Below are 10,666 nucleotides of genomic sequence, written 5' to 3' on the forward strand. Positions count from 1 at the left end.
AATAAGCATCACCAGCTCAAAGACAGCCCTACCATAGTTAAGGTCAAAATTCACGCACCATTTTCAGCCATGCATGCTAAACATGCAGCAAGAAGCTACTTAAGTGGTAAATTAAATATTTAAGTTATGAACGTAGGACTGAAAACATTGGTATAAGAATTCACCACCTTGCTTTCTTAGACTATTAAGTTTGTTACAGATTAAAAAAAAATTATAAAGCCAGAAAGGACATTGCGATGCTGTATCAGGCAACAGAATGTAACATTAAGTTTCTTCAATGCCTGGAAGAACAAACCCCTTTTTATACTGTTTATACCACACACGCACTTCTGATTCTTACTGACAAAGCAAGTAACAACTCAGGTTTGTAAGAGTGAACTACTCAAAGACATCTAATCCAAATCTAGCAGTAGACAGGCTATTTTTTAAATTGAAGATTGTGAAACTATTAAATGTTGATTAGTGTAAAGACAGAATTAAACTAGAAAACTGCAGTCATGGACCAAGATCAGAAACACCCTAGGACCAAACTCCACTAACACAAGGAATGCAGGGAAACCAAAACACACACTAGAATCAATACTGTTTGCTAAACAGGGACTAAAAAGCAGTGTCAATGTGCTAATTACTGTGGCTACTTAGAGAGCAGCAGAACAAGAAACTTGGAAGCAACTTCCACAAAAAACGTGATAATTTACCTAAGCTTGATTACCACAGTGAACTATGCCCTCTAAAGCGCTGCCCTGTCAGTCTAAGAGCTTGACAATTTCTTCCCTCTTTCTAGAAGGCTGGCATGGCAGAGTAATCACATTTTACTTTTTTTTTTTTTCCAGATTTAAAAAAAAAAAAAAAAAAAAAAAAAGGAGGCACATCAGGATCTTTAACATCCTAAAACGATTCCTGCTTAATTTTATGAGTACAGTTTCAATGCTCTCAGCTTCAAGAGAAAAAAAAAGATTAAAAGGAAAGCAATGAAGGAAGACTATCATTTACCTGAACTACCACTATACATTGCCCTACTCAATCACCCACTCATTTAACACTAAATATTTAATGGTGTCAGAGGCCAACATTAACACAAGACCCAGTTCTTGGGACTTTGTTTTTCAGTGTGAAGAGTCAAAACCAGCCACAACTGAAACCAGAACTGTTTCATTTTCTCCTTGCTCCAGTATATTTCGTTGTATCTGCCACCAAGCTATAGGTATCACTATTTTCACCCTATTTTCCTCCGGCACTCCTTTGCAAAGACGGAGGTTTAAGAGGCTATTAATACACTATGCTGTGTGAGTGCTTTGATTTTAAAAGTTTTAAGTTACAGGTTAGGTCTTTTTAAGCACTAAATGAAATAGTGGTACTTTTACTTCACCATCTGCCTTGCAAGTCAGGGAATACCACCAAGAAGAAAGGTGTAAAACACCATCCAAGACGTTCCTCTGCAGCAAAATTCATCAGAAGCATGGCTTACCTGAGAATTCTAAATTCATAATCATTTAGCATGCGATATTCAGCAGCCAGGTATGTGGTATATGCAGTATATTTTAAAGTGATTGAATCCCACTTTTTTTTATATGTACCAAAATTGGAAGTGTTTGTATTGGTTCCTAAAGTCAGGGTTGGTTTGTTACCAAAGAGCCCGCCGCCAGTGGTTGTGCCAAACGAGGGAGCACTGGTCGTGGTGGTTCCAAATCCAGCCGGCTTGCTACCAAACAGGGTCTGAAAGGGAAAAAAATGAGAATTTGAAACCTGACAGACTGAAATTAAAAGAAATTGTATTAGCTTCACTGCAGGCAACAAAGCAGAAGTAAAGCCAAGCATAACTTTGACCACACAACCCAGACTCTCAAGAATGGTGTTAGTTGCAAGCCACGTGCACTAGCATACAGCAAGCACCTTCTGGAAATAACTTTTTCCCTCTTTTACCCACCTCCACAGAGCATAGATTAAACCTAAATAACTGAAAATCTTGACTCAAGTTCATTTTAAGTCAATATATAAATCTAAACGCTTGTATTTTCAACGCCACTTTGAGGAACCCCTAGCGATACAGAATTACAGAATTCTGTGATTGGATATCATAATATCAATCTGTGATCGATGTCACAGAAGGCTGTGATTCTGTATCAGAGGGCATACACAGGCAGATGTTCAGTCTCTCATCACTAGAGACGAGAAGTTCTATCATACACGCTTATACCTTGACTTTGCAAGACACACACAGTTTTTGCCTCTTCAGTGCCTTAGTTTAGACAACACTACTTTGAGTGAGGTCAACACACAGTAACAGGACTCTAGAAGCCATTTAAAAAAAAATTATTTTATTATTCAAGGCATGGACATACCGAACCGCCAACACCAAATCCTGTGTTAGTTTGTCCAAAAAGACTAGTTCCCGTTCCAAATCCAGTACCAGCATTTGTATTGGCAGCTGTTCCAAAGAGGCCTCCAGGCTGCGAGGGCTGGGTTGCCCCAAAGAGACCCTACAAAGAGGAATTATGTTAAATTATGTTAAGATAATGCTTCAAAGCACTTATAATGGCAGAACAAATATAAGAAGTCTGTTAATAAAGTGATACTATAATATTTCACTTTTTGATAGGGCAAAAAGACAGGTAAAAAACATTTCATAAGCTTTATTAGTTCTCTGGGAAATTAGTTACATGTTCCCAGCTTGAGAGGATATCGGAATCTCCTCCCCACTTTGAATGGCAAAGATGGGCAATAGCCATCCCATCTGGTTTTCTGGGAGAAGTTACAACATACACAGAAAGAATACAGCAAGAGGTTTTGGCTCCAGATGCACAATGCAACAAGTTACAGCTATGCAGTGCCTTTCTACCCTAAGAGCCCACAAATGCGGCTCATTGGTCGCCAGAAAGTACAGAATCCTCAGTAACACTCAGTGGGAATTTATGTAACTGCTTTATTATTTGTTATCTGCGTGAACATGATTGGAAATACTTGAGCTGGTGAGAGAGCAGAGTCTTTAAAGAGAATGGGAAATGTTACTTGTTAACAGCCATGCTGCTGCCCACTTGTTTTAGTTGGCAATAAGTTCCGAGATCAGACAGCAGCATTCAGAGCTTTGCATCTTACTTCTAACGAAGCTGTATTACAATTGGACGAAGATGCGAAGAACTACATAACATACATAACAGCCTCCTCTGTCTAGCTGGAGGAGATATAGCACAATTTAAAGCTTTCTGGTTTCAAACAGTTTATCTTACCATCGTGTTTGTGTTTGGCTGCCCCAGCGTGTTGGTATTGCCAAAGGAAAAGCCGGTGTTCTGCGTTGTTGTGGCTTGACCAAAAGGTTTGTTGAAAAGGCTCGTAGTTTGAGGCTGCTGACCAAAAAGCCCCCCTGTCGTTCCTGTTCCAAAGCCAGTCGTACCTACAACACAAACAAATTACAGATTTGTTGGCTTCGTTAAACCAAACAAATTGGTTTAAAAAAAAAAAAAAAAAAAAACACAAGAATTTATCCAAACCAATGCTCAGTGCATTCAAGCAGGAAAAAAGAAACGCCTCAAGCCAATGGAACAGCACAACACACAGTGTCAATACAGCACAGCACCTGCATTCAGATGGAAATGGTTTGTGTCAAGTGTTTCATCAGGTTCTCCTTGTCCTGAAGTCACCGTGAGTATAACACTCAACAATTACCAGAAAACTTCACCTGACAGGTAGATCTGACCAAAAATATGCCACTTTTGATATGGTCAGCTCGTCATCCATTGTAAAATGGAAACTGTCCCATTTGCACCTGAAGAGAGCTGACTGGGCAGGAGGTAGATACAGTCCCCTGCTTTCCAAAAACTGTTCTATAACCCACACAACTTTTACTACAGAAGCTTCCACCTGAACCTCAAACACTCTCCCTTTTTTCTCCCCTGATGGAAAAAAAAAAAAAAAAGCCTGTTCACATGTGATGTGGTAAACACAGCATACACACAGCCAAAAGCTTTTGTTCCTTCTCCCACAACTGTCATTGCTATCTCTGCAGAACTTTCTTCAGAGCTGACTGCACGAGAAATACACAAAGTCCAGCAAGACTGCTACGTTGGGCAGTCTGGGTATTTTAGTACGGCCTCCTCTATGTGGAACCCGCTCAAGGACAGCAGCTCAGCTCAGCCCTGAAGGGTATCAAGCAAGCCTAAAGGACAGACAAAGTTCTAACCTCTGAAAGCAGCAGATAGAATTGTTTCTGTTTCTATCAGCTGTAGGATTTTGGCCTTCTGTCTGCGTTTTAATTCCACAAATGCAAGTATCTACTTACATCTAAGTTCACGGCAAAAAGCCGATTAGTTCACATAATAGAATTTGCATTCAAGCTTTTCAGCAGCATTTGCTTTACATTAAGTTCAAAAAGGTTCACCAGCTGATCAGTCCAACTGACCTGCAACTGCCAGATATGCAACACCCGGCCTTTATTTTCCACCCAAGAATGGCACAGGGTGGCACAACAAACGTGTCTAGACCCTAACCCTGAGGTACGGTGGAGAAGAGATCCAGGCAAAGTCTAATCAGGTCAATACATTAACAGGTCAAAGGAATGTGTCTGCTCATCAGCAGAAGTAAAATCTTGACTTCACCTTTAACCACCTGATGCTAGCACCCTGGTGCACAGAAACACTATCCTGGTGGTTCTACTTCAAATTGTTTTACTCTTCCACATGAGCTAGCTGACGTTCTTGTAAAGACAGATGCTTGAAAGAACTGTTTACCAGCAAAGCTTTGGGGATGCAGACAAAGCACACAAATGCTGAAGAGCAAACCAGTAAATATTTCTATGGAGAAGAACCTGATTATCAAACGCTGACAATGCAACTAGTCAAGCTCTGAGCTCACTCCAGCACTTCCTCATCTTTTTTCATGGGCGAATTTTATGGAGCTTAACAAAACGTTTGCATGTTCAGTGACAGCGAAGACAGACATTCGGCAGTACTTACTAGTTCCAAAAGCAGTTTTATTCTGTCCGTAAGAAAAGCCTGTATTAGTAGTAGAAGAGCCAAAGAGTCCTGTAGCTGTACTTGACGTAGCCGTAGAAGACCCAAACAAGCCTGCAGTTGCTCCTGCTCCTACAGGGTTTGTGGGGCCTTTCCTGTTTGCCTGGTAGTCTTCTAAACGGAGCTCCTAGTAAAGGAAAATCCAAATCTCTTTACATGTTCTTTTTATACAGAATAAGATGAGAACAGTGTTGATAACATGTTTACACAGCTTTCAGGGTGAACGTGTCAAGAACAGCTGGTAACACCTCTACATTTTTACAAATAAGGGCAGCATAATCAGGACCTGAACTTATCACTGCTGTTCACATTTGGGCTTTAATTTTATTTCTACGGGCTTTTACAGATCTTTTGATTAGACCTATTTTGAAGCATCAAATAAGTCAACTTGAACGGAGAAGCTTCATGATTAAATCCTTGGGAACGTTTGTTTATAATAAACAACGGAGTTTTGTCTGGGGTTCTGCCATTTCATCAGCATAGGATTGCTCCCAGCGGGATCTCTTGCCCTTCTGGTACATGGCAAGAGAGAATTTCAGCTCTTTAAAAATTATAATTTTAAGCATTTAAGACCAACATAATGTGTCTTCCTTGATGATGCCTCTTTTGTGAGAGACGCAGAAACTGAAAGTTGTACTCATTAATGAGCATGCACAATACTTACTACAGTCACAAAAAACCTCTGCCAGAAACAATACTAAATAACAGACAAAATCAACACGTTTGAATATTATCGACTGACCTCAAGAGATTTGCTTTCATATTCTTTCATAGCAGTAATGCACTGGTGCTTGGTATTAATGTTAGTGCTAACTCCAGATTTTACCATAGTATCTGTACCGGTTGGTGGCTGCAAGAGAGGAGAGAAAGGTATCAAAAATATATCCATACCCAAAGATACCACATCCAGACAGGTTTTCATCGATACCATTACTTTGTGGGCAGACAGTGTTAAAAACTACACTTATTGCAGGAACTGAAGCAGGACATTAGCATTATCTCACAGCTGGGGCCTCACCCAGTGGTGACGCATGTTCGGTGGCAATCAATAATGAAATTTACCCTAGTAACCCTCTAAACAACGCAGTGAAATCATTTGTTTTATTTTCAACGCAGTTTACGATACAAATCCTCCAGCTATATCCAGGGATTTTATTATCCCTGATGATTTGTTTCCTTTTTTTAAATTGTACTATGTAGAAACTCACAACCGATGCCCCTCTGACTCTGCCCAAGTTGATCACCCTTCTGCCTACAACCGGGGAGGCCGAACGAAGTCTCAGGCTGTTAAATCAGTTTGTACAAGCATCATCCCTCTTCACTTCTAAACTGAACAGATATTTGGGAAAAGGAACGCCTCTTTCAACAGCTATCAGTTACACCATTTCCACGACATCTGCTCTTCCAAGCCACCCTCCATCTTCAACTGCCACAGAACCTTCAGGACGGATTATTCTACCCTTACTTAAAGGGAACTCAGCCACAAAACACGCACAGGGAACCAGTCTTCAACTTTCAGTTTTCATTCCCAAAGCCATGATGACTTATGTAAGTGGATTACATTTATTTTGGCCCACATTTGGAATGTTTTAGCCCCTTCTGCTCTGAACATTTAGCAGTGATCACCGTGAACTCTGTGACACCTCCTGCTTCCCTGAGAAGACTCAAACTTTTGAGCTGGTTTCTCTCTTCACCTCTCACACAGCAGTAAATCTAACAAGTCTGGATAGGGCATTACTCCACAGTGCTTGAGAACTTGTCAAATTCAGAATAAAAAAAGTACATACAACTAATTCCAAAGAGCTAGACTATTTCCACTGCAACGGGATATTTTCAAGCTATTTCAGACTACCACATACTGTACACATGAACTTTTTTTTTTTTAAAAGAAAAAAGAAAGCTCAGCAGCCAAGACAGTGCTCTACACAAAGAACTATAAAACTTAACATTTCCTATAGTAAGCAGGCTGGATTAAGAAGGAAAAACAGAACTTACATTGAACTTAATGGTTGTGCCAGTTGGAGCAGCAGTGAAACTAGTTGGGCCGAAGAGAGAGCCAGATGTACTCCCAAAAGGATTGGAAGTTGTGTTTGTGGTTCCAAAGAGGCCGCCACTGCTGGTGCTTGTTCCAAAGTCTTTAAAAAAAATAAAAACAAGAAGATCAGTACAAGGACAAACTTTAATTTTAAAACTGGAAGTCAAATGCTCTATTCAAATTAGAAAGCATTTCGGAAATGGAAGAAACTGTTAAAAAAAATCGAGCAGTACTGGAAACGTGTAGCCTGTCAATGCACGACAGATTAGCCCCCAACTCGTCACCCCAAGAAATACTACAATAACCACAGCAGCCAGTTCCATCCTCTTCCTGACAACACCACTAAGGAAATGATGTGCACAAAGGGAAACAGTGAAGTTTCTATTTCCCTTCTCAAAAGTGTCTGCAAGTTGTTGTTTCTGCTTCAGGGAATTACGGTAGAGTTTAAGAAGCATTTCAAACATCGCAGTGCCAGAAGCAGAATCAACCACAACTGCCCTGCAGAAAGCAGAATAAAAAGCTAAGATCAAGCAGAGCCAAAGGACATTTGAGAATGGAAAGTACCAGTTGACTACTAAACAGGCTACAAAATCTGTGGCTAAAACAACAGCTATGAATTTTGAGCTAAGCAGTTTCACATCTGGCTACCACGGGTCACAGTAACATAACCACACCCTCTGGAAGAAAAGGAAGAGAAATTACACAAGAAAAACATGCTGAAACCTCACATTAACACTTGTATCTGATCCCCACTTATACCCAGCGTTCTGCACATCTCACTCAACAGTTAGGAGACGCAGCAGCTCTACTCACTTCCGAAGCCAGCGGGCTTGTTCTGCGCAAAGGCATTGCTCTGGGATGAGAAGAGCCCTCCACCGGTGCTGGTGGTGCCAAACAGGCTGTTTGACGTCCCCGTTGATGTCCCAAACCCAAAGCCAGTACTCGTGGAGGAGGTGGCCGGCTGGTTAAACGTCGTCGAACCAAACAACCCTCCTGAAGACAGAAACAAGCTGTTAATTATTTGCAGTCATTAGCTGCTGGTTTTTTTTGTTGTTGCCATGTTTTGGTTTTAAGTTACTTCCTTCTTTCAGGAGAGGATTTGCACTACAGCTGTAACACTGCTGCAATACCTGGCTTTGTCTGTGTGCTGCCGAAGAGGCCTCCAGTGTTGTTGTTCGACCCGAAGGCTGAGGTGCCAAACGCTCCTCCACTCGTAGTACCAAAGCCAGCATCTGAAATATCAGCGACACGGTTTAGATGAAAGCATATTCTGAACGAGCAGTGAACACTGTCACTGTCCTCACTTCCAAAAAGAAGTCTGTGCCTGACCGTGCACTAGTGAAGGGGCACGCTTAGCACTTGCACAGCCAGAGCAGCAAAAGGCTGAAGCCTTGAGCCAGCCACTGCGACGCGAGGCACAGACACCCAGCTCTGTGCCACCCTGCAAGCTCTCCACCGCTCGTCACAGCACTTGGGAGCAAGGCAAAAAAAGCCCGTAACAGAACTGACGTGTTGGTTTCCCCCCCCCAACAAGACAGATGTGGTGATGTACAGCCTGGTTTAACAGCCAAACCCACCTCGCTGTGATACTTATAACGTGCACCTCCAGAAAATTCCTCAGGTTACATGCTTCTTCCTTCCAAACCTTCCCAATGTGTTCCCATCCTGACTGAAGGACTTCCCCCCAACCCCACAAGGCTGCCTTCACCTGGCTTCCGCGTTTCTCCTTTTATAAGGGGAAGTTTTATCATCCGTACGTGGAATTCTGGTGGCTGCTGAAGGTAAAAGCTTGTGCTAGCTGAGAGCCCTGGGACTCCTGAACCCGATTCAGGAGCAAAGCAAGCGAGCTGGGCAGCCCAGCAGCACTCTGTGTCCATCACGCACAAAGTCACCCCCCCACGTGAATCTCTAGCTGCACCTCCGTGAAAAAACGCACAAAGCAGTGGAAAACCAGACTCCAAGTTTAGACGTAGGACTTACTTTGTCCAAATGTTGAAGTTGTCCCAAAGCCAGTGCTGCCTCCAAACGGAGTTCCGAAGGATTTATTGAACATCTTCAGTATGTATCAGAGTTTTCTTTATCTAAACCTAGAAAGAAGAATTCAGTTTTATTTAAAGCTTACTGTGAAAACTCATTTTTCATCTTCCTCGCTATTGATGTCAGCAAATAATTTGAATACTCAAGCCCCCAGACACATGAAGGCATGACTTTTGTCACACTAACTTTAAGACAATCACAGCCCTAGGAGACACAACACTAATAGTTCAGCAGCAACTTCCCTCTGTCCTTCACTACATTTCATGCATGTGTTACCTGCTGAAGTAACTAACAAACGAAGCTGTGCTCCCAACAAAACCCTCCTGAACCTCTATCAGGAACAGCAATCCCCACATTCCCACTCTCTCTGACCTGCACCAGGCAACTCACACGTGATTTTGCTCAGTCACCTGCAGGCCTGGCAGCCCACCCCATCAAACAGCCTCTGTCAAACACACACAGGGGCTGCGCTGCGGGCACCAAGGTTTCCCTAAGGAGCTGCCCTTTCAGCCCTACCTCCCAGCCCCTCCACTCACAGCACGAAGTGGAAATGCCCTGCACGAGAGCTACATGAACAGGGCTCCCCTCAGCTTCCCTTTTACCGCTCACTGGACTGCACTGAGACTGTCTGAAGTTCCTGAACAGGTCTCTAAGTTAGCTGCTGGCTGGGGCTTCAGGCAAGGCCCCATCCTCCCGCACTGCACCTGCCGCTTATTTACAGATACATTTGGTAACACCACTGCACTCCAACCTTTTCTGCAAGTACAAGCACCATAACAAAGTTTTTTCATAAAAAAAACAGAGCCAAAATAAAATCACAGCAGTTGTACTCCAGTGCAGAGAAACCCGTAGCGGGTAGCCATTGTTCCATCACCGGCAGCACCACTATGACATCGAAAAAGGCTTTCAGCACCGGCAGGATCGGCTAGGAGGGGGCAGCGCAGACCTCTCGGGTTTCCCCCACAGCAAAGCGCAAGGCTCGGTGGGCACCGCTCGTGTTTACAACGCGCTGCGAGCCACAGCGGGGTAGCTCCGTTCCGTAACAAGGCGCTAAACTCTCGCAGGACCATTCCCCGGTACTTTGGGCTCCCCCAAACCCCAACCGTTTGGCAGCCAACACCTCCCCAGCGCTGTCAGCAAAGGAGGCACCGCCACACGGCCCCCCCGCGATGGGGCTGCCCCGCGCCCCCCTCCCCGCCCCTATGGGCAGGCCCGGGCCGGGGCTGCGAGCCCCTCACACCCCCCCCGGGGCTCGCTGCCCCCCAAAGCCGAGCCCCAATCCCACGGCGGAGCCTCACCACGCAATTAACCCCAGCTAATTACCCCCAGCTAATTAACGCCACCTCATTACCCCCAGCCCACCACAGCCCCGCGCCACCCCTAGGCCCTGAACCTCAGCCCCGTGCCCCCCCCCCCAGGCCCCGTTCGGCCCCGTTCGGCCCCCCCAGGCCCCTCGCGGCCTCCCCCGTCCCCCGGAGCCCCCCCGGCTTCCCCCCAGCCCCTCCCCGTCCCGGTGCTCCCCCCCCCCCCGCCCCCCGCTCACCGCCGGGAGGGGCCGGGCCCGCCCAGGCCTCTCCGCGCCGCCGCC

General features: G+C 44.4%; 1 protein-coding gene across 2 annotated transcripts in view; it reads right to left on the reverse strand.

Moving 5' to 3' along the window:
* Positions 1–10,666, reverse strand: part of NUP98 (nucleoporin 98 and 96 precursor) — a 34,911-nt gene extending 24,245 nt beyond the window's left edge. Inside the window, exons 1-10 of one of the 2 annotated variants that reach the window (XM_032200138.1) lie at positions 10,622–10,666; positions 9,022–9,128; positions 8,172–8,273; positions 7,855–8,034; positions 7,002–7,141; positions 5,749–5,856; positions 4,950–5,133; positions 3,228–3,391; positions 2,343–2,480; positions 1,629–1,716 (exon numbers count right to left, since the gene is read on the reverse strand). In XM_032200138.1, coding sequence (XP_032056029.1) covers positions 1,629–1,716; positions 2,343–2,480; positions 3,228–3,391; positions 4,950–5,133; positions 5,749–5,856; positions 7,002–7,141; positions 7,855–8,034; positions 8,172–8,273; positions 9,022–9,094 — 1,177 coding nt within the window. In that variant the 5' untranslated portion in view covers positions 9,095–9,128; positions 10,622–10,666. Of the gene's footprint in view, positions 1–1,577; positions 1,717–2,342; positions 2,481–3,227; positions 3,392–4,949; positions 5,134–5,748; positions 5,857–7,001; positions 7,142–7,854; positions 8,035–8,171; positions 8,274–9,021; positions 9,129–10,621 lie in introns of both variants that reach the window. The other variant, XM_032200129.1, reaches the window with a different exon arrangement.

Source organism: Aythya fuligula, chromosome 1 (genome assembly GCF_009819795.1).
Source record: "Aythya fuligula isolate bAytFul2 chromosome 1, bAytFul2.pri, whole genome shotgun sequence".
NCBI lineage: Eukaryota > Metazoa > Chordata > Aves > Anseriformes > Anatidae > Aythya > Aythya fuligula.